The sequence below is a fragment of the Meles meles genome, chromosome 11, assembly GCF_922984935.1.
Source record: "Meles meles chromosome 11, mMelMel3.1 paternal haplotype, whole genome shotgun sequence".
NCBI classification, from domain to species: domain Eukaryota; kingdom Metazoa; phylum Chordata; class Mammalia; order Carnivora; family Mustelidae; genus Meles; species Meles meles.
This window is the reverse complement of record NC_060076.1, coordinates 4,099,309-4,123,160: the sequence shown is the minus strand read 5'-3', so window position 1 is coordinate 4,123,160 and position 23,852 is coordinate 4,099,309. Positions and strand designations below refer to the sequence as shown.

General features: G+C 57.4%; 1 protein-coding gene across 8 annotated transcripts in view; it reads left to right on the top strand.

Moving 5' to 3' along the window:
• The window catches only part of NTNG2 (netrin G2), a 66,083-nt gene that overhangs the window by 11,289 nt on the left and 30,942 nt on the right, over window positions 1-23,852 (top strand). For all 8 annotated transcript variants that reach the window (XM_046022840.1, XM_046022843.1, XM_046022844.1 and 5 more), the window contains one exon: window positions 18,206-18,849. In XM_046022840.1, coding sequence (XP_045878796.1) covers window positions 18,206-18,849 — 644 coding nt within the window. The remainder of the gene's footprint in view (window positions 1-18,205; window positions 18,850-23,852) is intronic.

The following is a 23,852-nucleotide window of genomic DNA, read 5'->3' as shown; positions in this document are numbered from 1 at the left end:
ATGTTCTCATCTGATCGTTGGGATGACAGCAGCCACAGGCTCCGAGGAAGGCTGACAAATGAGATGAGACAAGCCTCAGAGAGCCCTCAGCTGGGCGCCTGGCACAGAATGAATGTTCCAAAAAAAGGGATTTTCTTTTTCCATCCCAGAACTTAGCTGGAGAGACAAAAGGAGGGACAGTAGAACATGACAGATAGAAGGCGATGCTGTTGACCAGGTCTGGAATGGGAGGTAGAGTCCGCGTGCACGATGGGAGTTCGGAGATGGGCGGCCTGGGGCTGGGGTGAAGGGTGGGAGGGACGCAGAGGAGTGACGGGGGGTGCGAAGGGAGTGGCACGTGCAAGGTCATGGGGTGGGGCTATGCGGGGGACATGCGGGGGGGGGGGGACAAGCCATGTCACTGCCTCGTCCCACCTAACCCCCCTCCCTGTCATTCTAGGCCGTGGAGTGTTTACTGTACCATTAGGCAGATGAAGAGAGAGACGGAAGCTTCCCTAGGTCCACTCAGTGGTGGGGCTGGGATTCAGCCTTCTTCTCTCTGGCTCCTAGTGTTGAGGATGTGACCAAGGATGTGGTGAAGGGAGGGGAGGAGGGGAACCGTGGTCAGGCAGAGGCTGGAACAGAGTGTAGCAGGCTCAAAGGAGGGGGGGGGGGCTCGCCGCGCAGCCCTGGCCACCCCAGGACCGGAGCCCGGGCTGCAAAGCTCCATTTCCATCCCACAGCCCCCCCTGGCCCAGGCTCCCCGGCTTAGACCTGGCCAGGGTCCATCTGGCCCCCGAGCGCCCTGGGAACCAAGTGCCGAGGAAACTAGGAAGTGGCGGATAATGCAGAAAACGGTTCTGCTGGGCCTCGCTTTGCGGGTTCTGATCTGTATTTCCTCAGCGGCAGATTTGCTTAAATATATGAAAATGTGTTTCTAATTCCCTGAGCACACACCAACTGCTGGCGGGGGGTGGGGGAGCATGCGAGAGCAGAACGAGCACCAGAGGGGAGCCAGGCGGTTCCAGGTTCTGCAAAGCCTCCCCGCTGCTGGCACACCAGGCCAGGCCCCCTTAGCCTCAGTTTCCCCCGCTGCGCCGTGATGCGGTGTGCCTAGATTCACCAGCACTCCAGGAGGATGGCCAAATAGATTCTGGGAGTTTGGAGAAATCTGGGCTAGGGTTCAGCTTTGGTCACAGGCAGAAAAAATGGGGGATCCCAGGGCACATAGAGGGGTTCTGAGTGCTGAGCTCAGCGCTAGACTTTTTTTAAATTCAGACTCCTTTATTATAGTAGTTTCATAAATGAAAATCAAAACAAAGAAAAATAAAGATGAGCACTAAAAATACAATGGTACATCACATAATTTCCTTCTAGTTCTATAAATTCTTTTTTTTGATTGAGATATAATTAATGTATAACACTGTATTCGTTTTAGGCATACAATGTAACAATTTGATATATGTAGATATTACAAAATGACCACCATGATAAACTTAGTTAACATCTATCCCCGCACATGGTTAAAGGTTTTTGGTTTTTTTTTCCTTTTGGTGCTGTTTTTAAAATAATTTAAAAATTTTTTCTAATTGAGGTGAAATTAACATTGCGTGAAATGAACCATTAACATTTTTTTATTGCGGTAACATATACAGACCATAACATCTGCCTTTTTAACTATTTTTAAGGATCCAGTTCCAGAGCATTTAATACACTCAAAATGTTGTGTGACCACCGCTGTAGGTTTGAGACATTTTTCATGACTCCAAAAGGGAATCCCATCTCCATTAGCGGTCACTCCCCAGGCCCCCTCCCACTGGCCCCTAGCGACCACAAGTCAGCCTCCCGACTCCATGGGTTTGCCTCTCCTGGACCCTTCGTGGAAATGGGATCATACGACATGTGCTCTTTTGTGCCTGACGTCTTTCACTTGGCATCACGTTCTCAAGGCTTGTCGTGTGGTGGTAGGGGTCACTACTTTGTTCCATTTTTAAGGCTGAGGAATATTCCACCGTATGGCTAGACCACATTTCTGCCTCCGTCTCCTAATCAGTGAACATTTGGTTTGCTTTTGCTTTGGGGCTGTTAGGAATAATGCTGCTATGTCCATGTGTGTGCACTTTTTGTGTGGACATTGCTCTGGGGCATACACCTGGGAGTGGAATTGCTGGGTCATATGGTAATTCCATATTTAAGTTTTTGAGGAACCACCAAACTGTCATCCACAGTGGCCACACCACTTTCCATTCCCGCTGGCATGGGACATGGTTCCGATTTCTCCACATCCTCACCAGCACGGCGTATCTCCCGTTTTTTTGTTTTGTATTATTATGGCCAACCTAGTGGGTGTGAAGTAGCATCTCATATGGTTCTGATTTGCCTTTCTCTAGTGACTGGTTTACTGACTATTTGTGTATCTTCTACGGAGAAATGTGTATTCATGTCTTTTGCCCATTTTTTCACACGATTGTCTTTTTGTACGTGTTCTTGATGTATGCTAGGTGCTAGATCCTTATCAGATGTATGATTTGCAAATATTTCCCCCACTTGGTGGTTATCCTTTTCACTCTCTTGATTCTGTCCTTTAATGCATGATTTTTTTTTTTTTTACTTTAGTGAAATCTAATTGATCTATTTTTTTTTCCTTTTGTTGCATGTGCTTTGGGTGTCATATCAAAGAAACCATTGCAAAGTCCAAGGTCACATGTGTTCTTAGACTTCTGCAGTTTTCGCCCTCATGTCTAGATCTTCGATCCATTTTGAGTTAATCTGGGTCTGTGGTATACAATAAGCCTCTGGCTTCCTTCTTTTGCACGAGGACAGCTACTTCCCCCAGCACCGTGTGGTGGAAAGACTGTTCTTTCTCCATTATGTGTTCTTGTCATCCTCGTGGACAACCCACTGATTGTCCATGTGAGGGTTGGCATCTGGGCTCTCCATCATTTCCTAGGAAACACTGAGCATCCCATGCGTGGTGTATCCTCAGGTCCTCCCAAAGAGCCTACAGGATAAAAACGACTTTCCCCATTTTACAGATGAGGAGACTGAGACCCCAGCACTAAGTGGAGAGTCTGGGCTTGAACTCAGATCCCAGGCTCAGATCCCAGGCATTTAATGTGATGCCGGGGTGAAGCCGGAGGATGGGGAGCCCAAATGCTCATGCCCTCCCCCTCCCTTTCTCTCCCTCCCTCCTTTCCTCCTCCGTGTCTCCTTCATCCCTGACCAAGCTTTCAGGCTGGGGTGTTAGCTCCGATGCTCAGAGGAGGGTCACGGGAGGGATGCCCAGCCCGTGACTTCTTTCCCGTCTCAGAGTATCTCCTCCTTAGCTTCTACAGCAATGCCCTCCTGGACCCACTCAGCAGGGCACCGGGGCCTGGTCTCACATACATACCACTGCTGATAATCCTGCTTCTCAAGTAGGCAGTGCGGTTTGGAAGGGGTCTGAGAGATTCGAGGGACCGAAATACCTAGGAGCACATGCTCGTGGGACTGACGGCTCAGCTGAAAGACGGCTCCTTGGACCCGGCTGCCAGTGACCCGAGGCCCCCGGCCTGAGGCCCTGAGCCCCCACCCCCAGGCAGTCCTGGGACTCCTGTGAACACAACGTGACACCACCAGTGACTCCCTCCAGGTCCCCTCACTTCCTGCACGAGGGAAACTGAGGCCCCACAGGATGCAGTGACTTCCTCGGGCCCCTAGGGAGGGACGGCAGCTGTAGGTCCTGGGCTCTCCGGAAAGAGTGGACTGGAGGCCTGGGGACATGTGGCGTTCCACACCACGTTTCCGTCTATGCACTTGTGCCTGGGATTTGACCTCACATGTCGGCATTTGGTGGGGGGCGTGGGCCGCCTGCCTGAAAGCCACCTGCAGCCCGCAGGGGGGCCCGGGCTGACCCTTCAGTGTCGATGTGACGTAAGGTTAACACATTGCTTTCTGGGCCCCTTGGGTGAGCCCCTGGTGACACGGCTGCCCTCAGAGCTGGCTCTCCAAGGTCCGGGGGTGCTCCAAGGCCCCCATCCCAGCCTGCCCACGAGTTGTGGTGTTTCACGCTGGGGCAGGGCTGTGAGAGGCGGACAGGAAGGGGCCCCGGGACCCCAAGGTGTGGCGGCACAGGGGTCACCTCCATTAGAGAAAAGCAGACTATCTCCCCTGCAGGAATCTTGCGCATCCGACCAGCCCTCCACACCTATAACCCGGGGAAGCTCTAGGGCTGCCCTCCCCGGGCCCCCCAGGAAGGGAACTGGGACCATCAACAACGATCTGGCGTCCTTGTCGCCCAGCCATTGCCAGGGCGCTGTGGGACCATTGGGACCCCTCCGTCCCTCCTTCCAGTTCCCTCCTTCTGCCCGTGTCATTCGTCCACTTGACTCCAAGTGTCGACCAGGGAAATAAAAGGAAATGAAACACGACCAGGACATTTTCCCCCTGGTCATAGCGGAGTCTGTTGTTGGGCAAAGGTGAAAAGGAGGCCAGGGGAGACGCAGCCTGCCTGTAACCCTCAGGCTCCCTCCCTCTGCTCCAGCCCACGTGGACGGCGGTGCCCTTTTGGGGTTCTTGGGGTGTCCCCTCCCTCTGGGAATCAAGAGACAGCCAAAGGCAGGTGACAGTAGAAGGAGGAGCCAGTCGGCCAAAGGGCACACTTCGAAAACCCTCACCAGCAGCTCTGGGGCTGACACTGGGCAGGGTCTGGGCTCCCCACTGGACTAGCTTCTGGGAGCTGGGGGACCTCAAGGCAAGTCTTGGGGTGGAGATTTCCTGCCTGCACGCTCCCCTCAGAACCCTACTGCATTCCCTGGTTCTGTTTCTAGCCTTTGGGACTTTTAAACTTGGAGAGTGAACCAGAGAGGGGAAGGAGAGGGAGAGATAAGGGAAAAACCAGTAATGTCCCAGACACGCAGGAGGACCCAGAGGGGACAAGCAAGCTGGAGCCCAACCCACACTTCAGCAGCAAAACCCCAGAGCAGGGGCTCCTGCCTTTGGGGATCCATGGTGCTCGTTCAGGAACAGCGTGCACACGTGCACACACACACACACACACACACACACCTGCAGGGCACACACGTATGGTTGCAAATCCTCATGGGGCTTCCCAGACCACCCTGAGTCCACCCATGGACCCCTGTGGTCCCTCTGGGGGCCCTTACACTCCGGAAAACCAATGTTTGTCTTCTCGTAACTGAATGGTCCTGTTATCTGAGGGTTTTCTTGATTTTACCTCTTTCTCCTCAGAGAAGCAACAGCTTACACTTATTGAGTGCCTACTGTATACCAAGCACTCAACCTAAACAGCTCATCGAACGCTCACAGAAGTCTTATGGTGGATCCTATATTTATCCATTTTGAATACAAGGAACCTGAGGTTCAGAGAGGTTAAGGCACTTTCCCGAAGTCACACAGCATCGAAATAGAGGAGCTTTGCCCCTCTACGTTGGGCTGCCTGGCCCCAGCACTTAGCTGCTAACCGGGCCATCTGCAGCTGATGTGAGGCACTCTGGGTGTCTTAGAAGGCTCCAGATGGATAGAGCTAGTTGTCATCTGTGTGTGCGCGTGCGTGCTGTGGCCCTCTGCGCTGGGTGAGCGTATGGTCCCTGTCAGCTGGAGGAGGGAGGGCAGGGGAGGAGTGAGTGATGGTGGCAGTTACCCCCCCCCCCCCGCCCCACCCCCGCCGCCCTTTGAGACATGGCGGGGTCTGCTAATCCACTTACTTGATAATTCACTTATATCATGTCTGTTTGGCAGCATGCACGCTCCCACGCACCAGCTCTGGGGAAGGCGAGATGGTTTTGCCTGGAGGAACCCGAGCTGTTTTTCTGGGGAAGGAGTGGGAAAAGAAATACACCCAACAATGGACAGTAATGGACCTAAAAATAGAGGGGCGAGGGAGCTGCGGGGAGGGGGAGCGTGGCGTCCGCCTTCCACCAGGCACGTCTGCGTGGAACGGGCAGCCCGCCCCTTCCCACCGGGGTTCCCCAAATATCTGGCCGCCTCTCAGCGTGGGGGACGGGCATGGACAGGGCAGAGGTCGGAAGGAGGAGAAGGGGGGCCCGGGGCTACTCCCAGATGGAGAATTGTTCCATGGCAGAGTCCGGAGGCCAGTGGCCCCAACCTTGGCTGCACGCTGGAACTTCCTGGGCAGCTGATCCGGCCTGAGAGCCGGGACCCACCCCGAGGGTGTGATGCCGCCAGTCCGGGGTGCCCCCAGGCGAGACTAACCTGAGAACCACCATAAGCCGCATCTCCACATCAGGAAAGCGGCTCCGATTTTGTGCCTGTCTCCTCCACTAGTCCTGTCTCCTCACCCCTGCAGTGACTTTCTGGAAGGCTCTAAACCCAGGTGGGCAGCTGGGACTCTTGGGGGGTGGAGAAGGCAGGGGCCCCGCCAGCCCCCCGCAGGGTCCCTGGGGCGGGCCTGGGCGCCAGGGCTCAGTCAAGTTCCCAGGTGTTCCCAGGCACAGCTGAATGTGCGGCCTTTCCTAGGACGGCACGGGATCCCTTCCAGACTGAAGTGTCTTGTCCTCTTTTCAATTCAAAGGCCAGAAGGGGAGAGCGTTTGTTCTTAGAACTCATCCTTGTGCCTGAGCCCAGGCGCTCCATTCTTGCTCCGGCTTTGGGGGGCGGTGGGACGCCAGCCTTTCCCTTGGGTGTCCCGAGCCTTTCGCTCCCAGGTTCTTAACCCCTCTTCCTTGGAGGAGGGCTGGCCAGCGAGAGTCAGGGCCTTCCGGCAGCTGCTCAATGTCAAGATGGACGCTGGCTCCAGGCCGCCCCTTTGCCCTTATCCCTCACACTCCCCACCAGCCCCTGCCCTGCCAAGCGCATTAACTCTTCTCTCCCTGCATCCCTCCCTGTGCAAATTCTGCACAACCGGTCTGCCCTTCACTTGGCCTCACGCTGCAGGACACTTCTCTCCCGGCCCAGTTAAACCTCCCTCCACCTGTCCACACCTCGCCCACCCTTCTTCCAGGCCCGCCGGAAATCCCACCTTCCCGAGGAAGGCTTGCTGACCATCCCAGCCAGTTCCCATCCAGGCTTGTCATCTGGGCCATGTGTGGGGACCAAGCCACAGGTGGCTTTTCTGGGGTCACCGCAGAGGGCTCAGTGCTCTCCTAAGAGCTCAGAGTGTCCGGGTTACTCGACCTTGAGTCAGTGCCTGGCCTCTGGGGGCCTCAGGTCCCTCCTCACCTATGGGGGTGATGGTGAAAGTGGGGCTCCTGGCATAGAATCGGCGCCCTTCTTCGGATCAGCTGCACCAGGCTCCCCAGTCTGGTGGGGCATCCGAGTGCCTGCAGACAGGGTTGGTGGGTTGGCTGGTTGGCTTTCAGTCTGGAGCAGAATTTCTGGCCTTAGAGCCCGGGAATATTTGCCTACCCTCCTCTTCCAGGAATTCTGATGAGCAGCCAGGTCTGATCGCTGCTTCCCCACGACGACTTTGCACACAGCGGACATTCCGAAATAGTGGATGAAAAAGCGAATAAGTAGATGAATGAAATCTTGCTGGCTCAGTCTTACCACTCCCCCCCCCCCCCTCACCAAACGGTTCCTGCACAGAGTGCCGCACCTGTCCAGGTGTGCCCAGCTGGGTCCTGGTGGAGCAGGCCTGGGAGTCCTTCCTCTGTCCTCTGCCCCACCGCTCCTTAACTCCTTGGAGACCAGGAGGGAGAAACCCTTGCCGGTCCCAGCTTGCGGTTGTTGGCACTGCCGTCCCCACCCATCCCCATCTGTCTGGGTGCTGTATGGACTCCGGAGACTTTCCTATGGCATCTGGAGGACCCAGACAAGGGACCTGCCAAGGAGGGGGAGTCACTCTGCAAGCCTTAATTCAGCGCCTTACAGGTACTGGGCTCCACCTTCCGGGAGCACACATTGGCCCCAGATGGTGCTAAGGAAAAGTGACAGTGCTCATCTCCAGGCTGGGGGCCCGGCGGGGGGTGAGGGCAGTGGCCAGGGATGCAGGCCCTGAGGAAGGGACAGCCAAGCAGACACCCCCTCGGGCTGGAGGGGAGGAGCTCCAGACAGGCTGCCCCATGCTGAAAGGCAGGGGTAGGGCGGGGGCATCAGGAGAGGAAGCAGAGCCCAGAGGACTCGCGAGGCAGGAAAATGACTTCAGTAGGACCACAGAACAGTTTGTAGAGCCATCTGTGGTGCGAAAATCCGTCCGTTGCCCCTAAACCGGGCAGTGACGCCGCACGGAGATGCCGGCCGCGTGCTAGGCTCCCCACCGAGGGCGTGATTTGGAACTTCTAACCCCGGTTCTGCCTTCTGCTCACCAAAGTGAGGCTGGCCACGTGGCCCGGCTCTCCTGGCCCCCGTTCGTCATCGGAAAAACAGAATTCGGAGTTGTGCCTTAGCTCACAGGATTGTCATGGACAGAGGAAATGCAGTTTTGCAGGAAAAGTCAGGATCACGGTGTCCGGCGCAAATAGCAATACTCAGCGTGGAAGCCGAAGGCAGGGAGGGGCAGGGGAAGGTCGGGGACGTTCGGGTTTGGACTGTGCGGGAAGGGGCAGCCTCTGGGGTTACTGGCGGCTTATACTGGGCGTCTGGTGGGGGATGGGGCAGCCGGACAAAGGTTGGGGGAGGGGCTTCGACCTCACCCCTCTTGGGCCCGCCCCTCTCCGTGGGTGCTCTGCCCCCGCCCCGCCCCCGGTTCCCGGGCCTCGTGAGGGACCACCAGGCCCCATTGTTCTGTTCTCCGGCTGGGAAGCCACCGGCTGCTCCCGGAGAGGAGGAGGGCGCCCCTCGACACCCTGCCCTCCACCCCCACCCCGGTGTTTAAATCCTCCAGGCCAGTTTTTTCTCCTCCGTGATGAAATATTCATGTCAGCAGAGCAGGCCCTCTTTGGGAAGGCTGCGTGTGTCTGGCTTAGGCTTTGCACAAGCTTTTAAAGAGCGGGACGCTTTTCCTACTCTCTAAGCATTTTCTGAGTCCTGAATCAATAATGCACTTTACTGGGCTTCTCGGGGCGCGGCTTTTCTCCTCCGGGCACCCTGCCCCCCTCCCGCCCAGTCTCTCTCTCTCTCCCTTTCTCTCTCTCCTTCTTTCTTTCATCCTCCCGTCTCCCCCTTCTTTACTTTTCTTTACTTTTTAAAGAGGGATTAAGTGACAGTGTCGGCTGTTTGGGTGGCGAGCCGTGGGGGAGAGGGGTGCGCGGGAAGGGGGGAGCGGAGAGCAGCTCCGCAGCGCCCAGGCAGGCCGTCCTGGGCTGAACAGGTTGCGTCCCTGCCCAGCAGGAGAAGGCCAGCGGCTGAGCCTTCCTGCTGGCCCTGGTGGGGAAGCGTTTTTGAGCTCTTGGCATGGGGGAGGAGGAGAGCTTGGGCGAATCCTGCTTCTCTCAGTTCTTTTCCAGATCAATTAGAAAGTGTTTACAGAGTGACCAGAGAACACAGGACCAGCATGGAAAAGAAAGGGGGCCTGGAACAAAGAGACTATGTGGAGTGTGAGCCCGATATATTGCCAAGCTTTCTAGGGAGCAAGCCCTCTAGTTTGGTCTTTCTGCTTTTTGTGGTAATGAGCCCCTGTCCCTGGGGGCATGCAAATGGCAGGGGAGCCATTCCTTGTCTGACTCAGAGTCTACACAGGTCTGGTCAGTTACGTTCTGCCAGGTGAGGGGCTGGGGTGCAGACGTGCCCTTGTGGGGGGGCCACACAGATCAGTCCAGGCTCTCTTCAGTTGGGATAGAACCTCCCACTCCAAACATTCTAGAAATCTGACTGTGGGAAGAACCCACACACGCCCAGGGCAAAACAGAACGTATCCTTTTTTCCTAATGTTTTTTTAAACAGTACAGCTGTGCCCCACCCCCACCTTCTCCGTGGTGTCAGTTACCCACAGTCAACCAAGGTCTGGAAGCAGGTGATCCTCCTTCTGGCGCGTAGTGAGAAGGTCCCTAGTAGCCTAACGCTTCGTCCCCACGCCCACGTCCCTGCCCTTGATTCATCGTCTCACACGAGGGGAGAGCACAGGAAGGTATGTGCAGAGAGGGAGGCCGCATTCACGTAACTTTTGTTCCAGTATTTGGTTATATTGCTCTATTTTATTATCGGTCATTGTTAATCTCTCACGGTGTCTAATTTATAAATTAAACCTTACCATAGGCACGTCCATACAGGAATAATACAGTATATGTAGGACTTGGTACTATCTGGGTTTTCAGGAATCCCCTGGGGGGTTGGAAAGTATCCCTTGTGGATAAGGGGGGAGACCACTACAAGAGTTTAAGCTCCTGGAGAGACGAACTCTTGTCTGGTCAACCAGAGCCCTGACAAGATGTCGCCCGTCCCCTCTGACCGTTCAGCTGTGAAATCGGTCCTTCCGGGTCTGCGATCCTGGAGAGCAGCACTGGGCATTTGCATCCCTGCCCCCCTGCCCGGGACTCCGCACCTGACCCTCTCCTGGACAGTCCTCCAGGGCAGCCTGACGCCCTCGGGTCCGCAGAAGGTCTTGCTGGCTGTGTCTGGTGGGGAAGCCGGAGGTGGGTAGGGAACTGCGGACCTGGCGTCCAGGCTCGTTGCCACTCCCCAACTCTCAGTAGTCACTTACCCACGCAGTCCTCCCTGGGTGGCGCTGGGCCGGCCGCTTACCCTCTCTGAGCCGCACCAGAGCGATGAGATGGAGTGAGGCAAGCGAGAAAGTGCCCCTCACGTACACTCTTATGAGATCCAGTTGCGGGGGTAGGAACGTTTAGCAAGTACCACTATGTGCAAATAGTCACTGGGGGTGTAGAGCAAGGGTGGGCAAGACCTGGTCCCTGCTGGCCTAGAGTCCAGCCCCAGTCATGGAAGGTTCTGGAAGGAGGTCAGTTGTGGGCAGGGCTGAAGTGAAAGGCCTCCCTCTCCTCCCAAACAATTTGGGGAACTGGGGCAGAGGAGAGGTGCTCTGGGCAGCTGAAGACCTGAGGACAGGGCAGGTTCGGGGGGTCTAATGTGGCCCCTTGATTAGGAGATGCCCACTGTGGCCGGTTCAGGGTCGAGCTCTGGGCATGACCTGGTGTGGGGAGGAGGGTGGCTGTCTCCGTGGCCTCTGGATGCTCATTGCCAGGGCAGATGAGTCCGGGGAAGACCCCTTGTTCAGGCCCCCGGCCTTTCCAATGGGTAGTGGCTGGGCTGGGAAGAAACACTCCTGACAAGAAACCAAACCCAACAGCAGCAAACCCCACCCCAACAAGAGGAGCCTCCCTGGCCAGCTGCCGCTCCAGCCCTGAAACAGCGTTCTGGTGGTTTCCGCTGATTCACGGGAGGGGGTGGAGGGGGATGACCTTGCTGAGGTCCAGGCTTCGGCTCAAACAGAAACCCGAAAGGGAAGGGGAGAGAACCCTGCAGGCAGAGGGAGGGAGAGAGGGAGAGTAACAGGGACGGGGTCCGGGGAACCACCGAAGGAGCGGGAGGGGGAGTCTCGGGGCGGGGGGAGGTGAGAGACCGGCAGGGCAGCTGGAATTAGGATCCGTTCCCAACAGAATCTCGTTTCTGCTTTGTTAATAATTTATCCTGCTGCGACTTCTCTTACCAATAAATAGGAAATAATTTGTTAGGGAGAATTCCCCCGACACCCCAGCTTTCTCCCTGGAGTAGAGGTGGGGATGCCAAACGGTGTGGGGGACTGAGGAACGTGGACTGGGGAGGTCAGGGTCAGAGCGCGATCCTTTCATGAGTGGGGAAACTGAGGCACGGGTAAGGCAGGGCCCCACCCAAGGTCATACGTGGTGGTTAAGAACGGTCTCCTGTGTCCCAGCTCCATGATGCTGCGGGCCAGGGAACTTATTATTGACCTACACACCTGCCCAGGCTGAAAGAGTCCCCCAGAGTTCTAGAAGCGTCGTGCAGGGTGGAGGCTGGGGCCAGTTCAGCTACCGGCGGGCTTCCCCCACCTTTGCCCTTCCCTGAGCCCGGTTCTGCAAGAGGGAGCTGGCGGTGCCTGGATGGACCCTCAGAGCCCCCTGCCCCACGTCCCTCCCCCTTGGTGTCCCCCGCCACCCCTCCCTAGGGCTCCCCTTGGCCGCCTCCCGCCTCCCACAGGCAGATGCCTCCAGCCGTGCCGGGGTTGACGGGCTGAGCACGAGACGGTTCAGTTGGCAACTCGGCAGACAGGTTCCAAAAAATCTGTCAGCTGCTAAACTGTTCCCTGGGCCTGCCCACACGCCTGGGTGGCAGAGCGATGGGCTGTCTGCCTCCGGGTGGAACCCGAGTCTCGAGGGAGCGGCCCAGGTCTGGGGGCGGCGTGTCCTTCCCTTCTGGGTGAAGGGCAGAGTTTCCTGAAGTGCCCCTGAGCCCGACTCCCCAGCTTCTGGTCCCACCTCGGCCACTGGGAAGCAGTGTGACCTTGAGACATTGCTCAGCCTTTCCTCATTCACAGAGTGCAAATGGAAGGACCCCATCTTCCAGGATAGCGCACGGGCAGGGCGTGGACCCCGCTTTTGTGCTCAAGCCGCAGGGTTGGTGCCGGCCGGGATGCTGTCCCTCCCCCCGTCGCTGGGGAGCTGGGGCCGCGCAAGGTGCTTGCCACGCGGCACCTGCTGTCGTTCTCACAAGGGCCCGGAGGAGTCAGCCTGCGCTCGCCCCTGGATTCCATCCACTCCACCAAGGTCTCCCAAGGAGCCCCCAGGAGGGCCAGGGCCTTGGCTGCCGTGGGGAAGGAAGCCGATGAGGCCACTGCCCTCACGCCACTTCCCCTGCAGAACAGGAGTTGAGACTCAACTCTGGGAAGCGGAGAGACTGGTACGTGGCTGGGGGGAGCCTGGAGGAGGGCTGTCCCTGCTCATCCCGCTACGAATCGAAGGGCCCTACCCATACCCACCATGTTCTGGCGCGCGGCTGCTCACATTCCCCAGACCCGCCCCATCGGAGCCCAGCGACTGAAATTTCATCTCGACGCAGGTTAGGATGCAGGGCTCGTCCACACAGAGCTGTTTATTCCTCTGCCCGAGACTCGGTTACGACTCCGGTGGCCGCCCCTGCCCAGGCTCCTTGGTAGGGGCCCAGAGGTCCAAACAGCCAGACTTCCCCTGGGCTCGGTTACCAGCGTCCCTGCTAATAGTCAACTTTCCCACTCAATTATATTATTTTGCCCGGAGCTCGTCTGCACTGTTTACAGCCTGGCCTCTGACTCCCAGCTGTACCCTTTGCACAGAAAATAGCGCGGGAGCAAAAGCATTCAAGAGACCATTGTAAGGTCTGAAATTCGTGGTATGAAATGGTTTCTCCCTAGAAGAGTTCTTTCCAGGCGACTCCTGCTCAGTGTCTCCGGGGATCTGTTCCCACCCCTTTCCCTGGCGCTGTTGTCCTAGCTGTCTGCCTTCCCCTCGCCCTGCACCCCTGCCTTCACCGCTCCCAGTCACCCCCACCACCTAACCTTGCAGGTGACTTGCCTTGGTGTGTCTGTAGAGACAGTGAAGCCATGATAGGATAGACTTGGTTTCCCCAAGATCTCCTTGGCTAGTCCCACTCTGTTCAGAGGAAGGGACGTGGGGCTGGCAGGTACTCGGATTCTTGGTCTGTGAAGAGGACATAATTCTGCAGCCCTGCCCCCCGCCCACCAGGGGTTGCTGGGAAGCTACCATGCAGAATGGCTGTGATGTGCCTAGCCCAGCCTTGGCACCTGGTTCGAACTCGGTGAATGTCATGGTCATTACGCACTTCTGAGCCCGCAGTCCCCCAGGCAGTCTGTGTCTGGTGTGAAGTCCTGGTTTTTACCGTGAATGAGCCGGTTGACCTCCACCTTCCTTCTTTCCATTGAAGGTTGCTGGGGAAGCCCCTGAGCTAGCGTATCGGGAGCTGCTCTGCAATAATTATTGCTGCCATTTGGAGAGGTTTTCTAGGTATTTCATACACATCATTTCACATGCTGTTGGATGAGAGACTACATATTCAGAGAGGTCAAGCAACTTCCTCAAGGTCACACAGCTTCAATGGATAGAGCTGAGATTAAACCAGGACCTTCAGACCCCAAAGCCAGTTTCCTTAACTGCTCCAGAACCGGGGTTCCTCACTGGGACTATGGGACCCCATGAGTCCCCAGAATTTGCATAGAAAATGTGGTGTGTTACACATTTTGGGGGGAGAAACTTTCAAAGATGGAATCGGGTATGATTTTTATTTATTTACTTTTGGGGAAATATTTATGAACTGTCTAAAAAAATAATTACTGCTTTCAATAATATCAAATGTTGGCTTTGGTAACATCCTAAAAAGTTTAGGGGTGCCTCCAACACCCCTAACTTTCTCTCTGGCTTTAAGTCAGGAGTTGTCTGGATTGTTTCATGATTAGTCTGATCTCATGGAGATGGGTGGACATGTGCAGACCGAGAAGGCACGCAGCCGTGGGTCCTCCAGCCCGGCCCGTCCCTCCCACCTGCCGTCATGAGCTGTCAGATTGAGCCACAGCTCTGGGGGTGGGGGCTGGGGGTCAGCTGGTCTCCCAGCCCCAGGCTCCTCCTCGGAAACCTTCGCTAGGGGGGAACAGAAGGAAAGCCAGGGGAAGAGCTGCCGTTTCAGCAGGGACAGCGCCTTGAGCAGGAGATGCACCCCGCACCCCGAAACGGTTAAATGGAATTCCAAGATCTTGGGGCGGGAGGGCGGTGCAAGGCAGAAGAAAAACAGGAGGGAGAGGGAGAGAATTGTGCTGGCCATGGCTGGGGATTTATTTATCGTGCTCGCTCTTGATGAAGCCCGCCCAGCAGCAGGCGCGGGGCTGGTAAATACACAGGCTGATTCATTACTTTCTGACCATCTGCTTCCCGGGCCGGGGGGGCGGGGGGCCAGCGGGCCCCGCAGGTGATGGCAACGTGGTGTCTGCAGCCGGGCCGGACCCCCGTCCCCTGGCAGAGCTGGCCGTGTCAGTCTTGCTGGTGACAGACAGGCCAGCACTGCCGGGAGCTGTGTGGGATCCCACGGCCCGTGGTGGGGACTGCCAGGAGGCTGGTCAGGGTGAGGGACGTTCGGACGGGGGATGAAGAAGGACTGGGGGAAGGGGAGGTGTGGGGTGATTCCCAGCAGTCCGGGCGTGACAGGAATAATACCAGCATTCAATATGAGATACAGTAATACTAATCCAATCACCATTATATTAAGGACTAATTAATGGGATGACAGTAATAACTATAATTGAGTGAGCAGCTACTGAGGCCCAGGCCCTGTACAGAGGATTTGCCACGTTGTCCCAGACAACCACAGACATCCCATGATGGGTGACAAGTGAACTGGGTTTAAATAGGGAGTCAGGCGAGGAGGGCTTCCTGGAGGAGGCGCATGGGGGAGGGCTCTGAAAACGTTGAGGAGGGAGAGTGGCTGCGGGAACATAAGCTCAGAGGTAAGAGGGGTTGAGGCAGCCAGAGAAAAGGCACAGCTTTGGGTGCTGGGTGGATAGGAGTTATCGGGGTGGGCAAGGCATCTTGATGTCCGGTACCCGTGTGCTCGAAACCAGGCTTGGAGAGCAACGCTCCAGACAGAGGCGCTGCGGAAATCATCAAAAACTCACACATCAGTCCTCCCGCCCTGACCTTCCCCTCGCCGCAGCGTTGAGATGGGCGGGCGCTGGTTTGCTAGGGCCTAGGTGGTGTAAGCCTCAGAGATCTGTTTGCTCCGGGCTCTGGCAGCCAGAATCTTAAGATCAAAGTCTGCCTGACCCTTGAAGACCAGGGCGGGTCTGGTTTCCTCAGAGGCCCCTCCCCGGGGCAGGCAGGTGCCGCCCTCCTCCTGTGTGCACACTCGCCTCTGTGTCCCTCGACAGATCTCAATTTCCTCTCTTTCAGGGACCACAGTTGTGTTGGGTCACGACCCCCCTGACGGCCTCTGTCAGGCCCTCTCTCCAACCAGTCACATTCCCACATCCTGAGGTTTAGGGAGACACAGTTCAGCCCCCAACAAGGTGCCGGGGGCAGTGGAAGGGGACCAGGGGGCGAGAAGAGGGGGTCGCTGGATGGTGGGCAGGGATGCCAACCTAGGGGCAAACTCTGTCCTCCTGCCCCCGGTGTCCGTGCGTGAGCTCTGGCGCAACTCTATCCCAGATGGCATGACCATGACCGGAGCCCATTCTGCCTCCGGACTGGGTGTCCTTCAGCGCTGTTGGCCGAGGGACCAGGGCAGGCGCTGTCCCCCACCCCACAGGCAGGCTTGCTTCCTTTAGTCACCAGGCCTGGCTTCTGCAGGCCAGTGAGCCAACCCCAGGGGCTTCTCAGCCCCTTTCCATTCGGGGTGACAGTGCAGGGTTACTTCTCTGGAGTTCAGGGAAGCTGGGACCTACAAGCTAGACCTCTCTCCCTGCCGGGAAGCATGTGAGGACACCAGCGTTTCAGGACAGCCCCGAGGTTGTCTGGGACAGGAACAGTTTCCTCCTCCAACACCACCCGCTGTCAAGGAGGCCTGGGCCAGTCCTGCCTAGTCCCGGGCCTCCAGCAGTTTCCCCATCTGCTGAACGAGGCCTTGGACTCGGCGGTAAACCCCTTGCATCCTGAGGTTTGCGAGTCCTAAGAGTCAGCAGGCCCGGACCAGGTGGGGTGAACGGTGGCACCACAGGGGACCAAGGACAGAGCTATTTTGGTCGAGGAGGGCTTTGTGGAACCTGCCTCAGTCACACCCTGGGCCAGCCTGCCCACCGAGGACCCCTGGGCAGCCCCGGAGCGTGTCCTCCATAAAGGGCATCAGCAGCAAGGCTGCCGTGGTGTTGCCGGTGGGGGCCTCAGCTCAGCCCCCCAGGGAAGCAGTGAGACCACCCCACACCCCGTGGGAGCCGAGGGGCTCATTTGGGAGTGGGAGACTTTAACTCAGATCTAAGCTGTTTGTCTCTGAGCAAACCAGAGACGTGAAATATTCATCACAAAGCGATGTGAGTGGTCCGGGCGCTGTGGTTCTTCATGAGAGTTTGGGGTTTTTTTTTAATTAACAGACCCTGTTTTAGAGCAGTTTTAGGCTTACTGTGGTGGGAGTTCCCAGTGCTTCCCTGCCTCCCCCCTGCCACTCACATTCGCACTGGTTTGATATGTTTGTCACCGCTGATGAGCGACACCCATGGTTACCGTCAGCCAGAGCCCTTGGGTCCATCAAGGGCCGCTCTCAGTGTCGTCGGGCCGGTGGGTTTGGACCAATGCACGGCGTCCTGCCTCCACCATACCGTGTCGCACAGAATCGCTTCACTGCCCGAAAATCCCCTGTGCTCCTCCTAGTCACCCCTCCAGCCCCGGGCAGTCCCTACATGGGTGACGTCTCCAGGCCTCCGAGCGAGTTCACGCTGTGGGCAGACTCGGGGAATGGATCTGCACCGTCAGGGAAGGGAGCCACGGCGGATGCCCGCGGGGCCCAGGAGGGGGCTGCCAGCCTTCTCAGGGTAGGATGGGAGGAGAGAAAGGAAGTGGGGGCACTGCCCTGTGTCCCGCAGCCAGCATCCGCCCCTGAGCCTGCCCGGCCTGTGCCAAAGCCCCGGAAATGATTCGCCCCCTTGAGATGAGCCTACAGGCACTCAGGGCCCTGACCGCGCGAGGTGGGCACACGGGCCGCAGGGCAGAGGCGGGCCTGACTGCCATGCTCTGCAGCAGAGCGGCCCAGGTGTGGCTCCCAGCGCCTGGTGGGTGCCTTGGGTCAGGGCCCCCCACCTTCCCGAGCCCGGGTTCCTTCATCGGGAGCGTGGAGCTAATAATCGCGTTCTTTGTTGGGGGGTGAGACAGCAAACGGGAGAAATGAGACCACGAGGTCTGTAACCGGCAGGTTACAGGTGCCTGGCGCTCCTGTATTTGCCGGGACTTTGACTTCCTCTCCCACCGCCACGCCTGTCGCTCTCATGCTGCAGTTTTAAGGGTCAGGAAGGTGTCTCGGTGTAGGAGATGTCTGAAGAGTTAAGAACGTGCGTGGGAATTTTCAAGGCAGACAGAGGGGAAAGGTCCGGGGAGGAGAGGGAGTACCACGGGCAAAGGCTCAGGAGCGCAGGCAAGCGGGTGCGGAGGGCAGGAGCGCTCCGGGGGCCTGAGATCAGGGCCTGCTTGTCCCGTGGAAGGACGGACTGAAGAGTTGCATTAAATAGGCGGGACTTTAGGAGCCACGGGGGGCCTCGGGAGCGGGTATGGGGACAGATCACCAGTCCCGGGGAGGCTCCTGGTGCCCGGACCTCGGACCTCAGAGCAGAGACTCTGCCCCGTGGGGTCAGACGCCCTGGCGGTGCGCAGTGGGGGCGGGGTGGGTTGGAGGCTCCCGGGCCCCGCCCCGCCCCGGCCGTCGGCGCCCACCCCTCCCGTCTCCTCTCCCGCAGGAGAACCCGTACCTGTGCAGCAACGAGTGTGACGCCTCCAACCCCGACCTGGCCCACCCGCCCCGGCTCATGTTCGACAGGGAGGATGAGGGCCTGGCCACGTACTGGCAGAGCGTCACGTGGAGCCGCTACCCCAGCCCGCTGGAAGCCAACATCACCCTCTCGTGGAACAAGAGCGTGGAGCTGACGGACGACGTGGTGGTGACCTTCGAGTACGGCCGGCCCACGGTCATGGTCCTGGAGAAGTCCCTGGACAACGGGCGCACGTGGCAGCCTTACCAGTTCTACGCGGAGGACTGCATGGAGGCCTTCGGCATGGTGGCACGCCGTGCCCGCGACCTGTCGTCCTCGGGCGCGCACCGCGTGCTGTGCACCGAGGAGTACTCGCGCTGGGCCGGCTCCAAGAAGGAGAAGCACGTGCGCTTCGAGGTGCGGGACCGCCTGGCCATCTTCGCCGGCCCCGACCTGCGCAACATGGGCAACCTCTACACCCGGCTGGAGAGCGCCAAGGGCCTCAAGGAGTTCTTCACCCTCACGGACCTGCGCATGCGGCTGCTGCGCCCCGCGCTGGGGGGCACCTACGTGCAGCGGGAGAACCTCTACAAGTACTTCTATGCCATCTCCAACATCGAGGTCATTGGCAGGTAAGGAAGACCTGCTGGGGGGCGCTGGGTCGTTGCCTGGGTCCTGGACTGCCGCCTGGCTCTGGGGACGTTGGCTGGTACTCAGGGTGGTACCTGTTTCCCAGGATGTTACCTGGTTCCGGGGCTGTCCGCGGATACTCAGGATGTTACCTGGCTCCTAGGACATTATCTCGTACCTGGGGTGGTACCTGGTGTTACATCAGAGGGGCTGTCTATGGTGGCCCGGGCTGCACAGACAAGACACATGGTTTTCCCATGAAGGGAGGTGAATTGTGGCTGATAATGTCCTCTGGAGGGCCCGGAGAGCTGGAAGGTCTAGAGACCGGTGGAGCTGGGCAGTGTGGGCAGGGCTTGGGCGAATCCTGGGCGCTCAGGAGACACTCTGTAACTGTCCAGCTTCTTATTGAATCGGTGCTTGTGTCTGGGGGTCCTCGGGACTGCCCTCAGGCTCAGTGATTTTCTAGAAGGACAGAACCTCGCAAAACAGTACACTCTCGATTACAGTTCATCACCCTGAAAAGACGTTAAAATCAGCAACCTGAAACGGTGCGTGGGTGGGCTCCTGGAGATACTAGTGCAAGCTTCCGGTTTTCTCTCCCAGTGCAGTCGCGCAGACCGGGGTCAGTCCTTCTAGCGATGATGAATGATAACACGGGTGACGTAGCACCAGCCAGGGAAGCTTGCCCACGCCTTAGTGTCCGGGGTGTTTTGTTGAGAGTAGATCGTGTAGGCATGGCTGAGCGTCTGTATGGTTGACCTTGGTCTTCAATCCCTTGACCTAGAGGGCCCCTGCCATAAATCGCATCATCACCATCAACCAAACTAATGTGTCCCAAAGCCCCAGGTAAACAAAGACACTCTTACCAGGCAAGACATTCCGACCTCTCAGAGATCACTTCTCAGAGGCTGATAAAGGGCCAAACTTTTCTTTGGCATGTGCAGGGTGTGGACAGCCCATACCTGCTGAGCTAATCCTTTACTCACAGCTTTGGAGAAGAATATATCTCCAGGCCACTTTGGGTGGAGGCAAAAAGCTATCTCAAAGCCTTTGATCCCCAGGAAAGGTGGCAGATGATTAAGTGATTGCATGATACCTGAGTCATTTGTTCCTTCAACAGATAACGTGTGGGTCTGGGGGGGGGGGGGGGCAAAACCTCTGCCCCTGAGCCAGCTCCCTAACACCGTGGTCTGCACTCAGGAGAGGCTCATCCCGGGAAGGCTCATCCCTGGGTCAGCGAGGGCTCAGCGATAGGGGGCAGCCCCGTGTGGCGCTGTCCTCGTTTGACTCTTGGATGGGCGGCCTCAGCGGTACTTGGAAGTTACTAGAAATGTACATTCTCGGGCCCCTCACCAGGCCTACTGCATCCTAACCTCTGGGGTGGGCCCAGCAATCTGTGTTTTAGTGAGCCATGCAGGGAATTCTGATGGGTGCTCTAGTCTGAGAACACTGGTGCGCCGGGTGGGAGCATGGTTCTGGAGCCAGACAGCCTGGCTGGATTCCCGGCACTGCCAGCCACTAGCTGTGAGACCCCGGACAAGGACCCTTCTGTGCCCCCTGTTTCCCAGTCTGTAGAATGGGGATGATAACAACCGTGTCCTTCTCATGGGATGGTGGTGACAGTTAAACAGGCTTAAACGTGGGGCTTAATCAGGATTGGGAGCGTGGCTTAGGCCCTGTGGGCAGGGGTCCCACCAAGAGCTCCGCTGGGACAACATACACTGGGGGCATCTTTCCCCAGCAGGCTCCAAAGACCCCAAGAATAGAATTGCTGATGAGAGCAAAAAGCAATTTGTTGCACGGTGTGTCTGGTATAACACCTTTTCTGGAAAATGCATAATACACCAGTGTGCGTAGTTTCTACATCTCGGGGAGGCACTGGAAAAAGTCTGTCTGGATGCAGAAAGAGCTTCAGGGCTTCGGGGCGAGGGCGGGGAGCTGTGTGCTGACCCGTCGCGATGGTCTTGTGTGCTGACCCGTCGCGATGGTCCTGCCTGCAGCGTAGGGCTGTCGTTTTCAGCTCATGTTTGCACTTTATTTCCTGTGGGTTCTGCGTGTGTATAACGGGGGGGAGGGGGCCAAGGCAAAGGCAAGTGGTTGATGAGGTGGCTCAGGGTCAAGGCTGGCAGGTGCACACGCGGGGTCCTGCGGTTCTGACACCTGTGACTTCTAAGCCTCCCCCACTTGGGGCAGGATATGTTAAATCAGGAATGTTCTGGAAACCACCTGACAAATGGGCACTGTTGTGGAAGGTCGGACTCAAGGATGAAGCTCTGTGATCCGTGTCCAGGCTATGGGTCACTGGTCCTCTCCGTGACCTCTGCCTGCCCTGGGGATGCAGTGGCTGGTATAAGACCCTTCCTCCACCCGCAGTCCCAGCCGGCTTAGCAACGTGGTGGTAGGGACCAGAGCGCCACACCTGGGGATGGTGGCCGCCTTTCTGATCTGCCTTTAGCTGCGGCAGAGGGACCCCCATCTTCAGGAGTCTGGTCAACGGCCCTCCTTCCACCTCATTGGGCGATCTGGGTCTGGTGAACAGGTCCTAGCCTGACCCTTCTGTGCCCCTTTCTGGGCCTCAGTTTCCCACTTGTAACTTGAGGACTGGCCACCTGGAGACCACATCTCCCTGGCAGGATGGCAGGGCGGCCCCCACTCAGCAGCTCCCGGCTCCCCTTGGCACCCGGCCTCTGCGGGCGGCGGGGATCAGACGTAGTGGTGGCGAAAATAGGGCTATCAATTCACCGATGGAGTAAGTACTCTTCAGGAGGTTGGTTGGCAGGAAAGTGGCAACTTGGCTTATCGATTAATTAGGTCTGGTTAGATGGTTCAGCAAACGGCTGCGACTTCCTCTGCTTTTCCTTTTTAAATTCCGGGTGGGAAAGCACAGCAGTGCTAGGAAGCCAGAGAGGGCCAGGGAGACAAGATGGGGCAGCAAAGGCGTATGGAGGAACCGCCCAGACGGTGCCCTTGATGTTTCTGAGTGGGCTCCTGGGGGACCTGGGGGTTCCCGGGTTCTGGGATCTCAGACTGAACCCGTTCTGGGATTCCCCGAGTCTCACGGCCCAAGTGCTTCCCCTGTAGCCTGCCAACAATAGTAGCCGATACTTTCCGAGCATTTGCTACAGTCTCATTGACTGAGTCTCATTGAACTCCAAGCTAAGGGCTTCATGGGCATTTTCTTATTAAATTAATAGTCATTTGACTCCCCAGTGGGTTATTGAATTGCTAAGATCCCACAGTCGGAGAACGTGACATTGAGCAAGCCGGACCTGATCCCCACCTTGTAGAGCTTTCCCTATAGAGACAGCACTCCCCTCCACCTCCTGTTTTCAGACACAGAGGCCGAGGTCAGGGAGTATAAGGAGATCACACAGCTAAACTAAACACCAGACAGCCAAGATCCAACCCAGGCATGGCCAAGCTCAAGTGCATCTCTGTATAGGGCCATCTCACTGACCCCCAGCCCCTGCCCCTCCCAAATCAAAGGTCTCTGGTACTGTGGTTGCTCCCAACCTGCCATTGTTGTCAGCTGTTTCTCAAGGGAGACCCAGATTGGGGGGTGGCGGGGGCAGAGACACCCGGCCGCTGCGGGGGAGGAGGGTAAAGCAGCTGGAGAAAGCCCAGGGACCTGTGGAATGAGGAACAAGTACAGAGCAGGGGTGAAGGGAGAGGCTTCAGCACCTTGAAACCTCTGTCCCCACTGGCCTTACCTCCCTGCCTCCCCACCTCCCTGCAGGCCCCGGCAAAACAGCCTTGCCCCTCCTGCCCACTCTGGGTCTGGGATAGAGGGAAAGGGGGGGACCTACCTCTATTCATTCCCGTTCCTGGAAGGCGGGAGGGGGCAGGGAGCTATTTTCTCTTCCACATGCGGGGAAGCTCAGGGGTGGAGCCCGAGAGCATCAGGGTTTAACTGCGCAGCAGATCCAGGGTGACATCTGGGTGGAGAGGAACTTGATCATCCCTTTACTGCCCTTGGAGCAGAGACAGAACCCTCACCTCCGCCCCAAGTGGTCAAGCGCAGCATGGCCCAGACCCGGCCGGCGCCCCACAGGAGAGCTCTCTAAGATGACGCGTTCCCCAGACCCACCACGACGAGCCTCGGATCCCGGATCCCGTAGTTTGGAGCAAGGTCCAGAAAAGCATCAAGCGAGCTGGAGAGGCAGGGCTCCATCACTGATGAGCTAGATCTCCTTAATCTGACTGAGCCTCAGTGTTCTTATCTGCAAAATGGAAATACAGTAACTCCCTCCCCAGCTCCTGGCGAGGATTCAGTGAGCTGGTGTGTGCCCGGAGCTGATCCAGCATCCCCTTCCTCCGGCTAGGTGGCAAGAGAGTTAAGGGAGGGAGGCGTGGGGGGCCAGCGCTGCCTGGGTGGGAGTCCACGGCATCCATCCCCAGAAACCGGAGCTCGGGAAAGATGCAGGGAAGCATGCATTCTCGGGTCAGTGCGGTGGCAAGCCCACGTGTCTACAGGGGCCCAGAGGACAATGTCCCTGAGTGATGCAGACCCATAGAGACAACAGGGAAGGGTGCGGTCTGTGGAGAAATGGGGAGAGCAGGCCCTTCACAGAACAAGAAACCAAAGATTGCCAGGTCTTCTGAGGTTACAAGAGAAGGCGGACAGCAGGTATCTATGTAAGGTCTCTCGTTTTTTGTTGTTTTTTTTTTAAGATTTTATTTATTTGTTTGACAGAGAGAGAGACACAACAAGGGAGGGAACACAAGCAGGAGTGTGGAGAGAGAGAAGCAGGCTTCTTGCTGAGCAGGGAGCACCGCGTAGGGCTCGATCCCAGGACCCTGAGATCATGACCTGAGCCAAAGGCAGACACCTAATGACTGAGCCACCCAGGCGCCCCAGATCTCTTGATTTTTAAAATTTTGGCACCTACTTCAAAATTATTTTTGAAAACCCTGCGCAGGTACAACAAAAACGCCTGGTGGCCCAGGGCAGCTTCTGAGCTGACCGTGTGCCCCTCACGTGCTGAGATGTCCCTGTTCTCTCCCA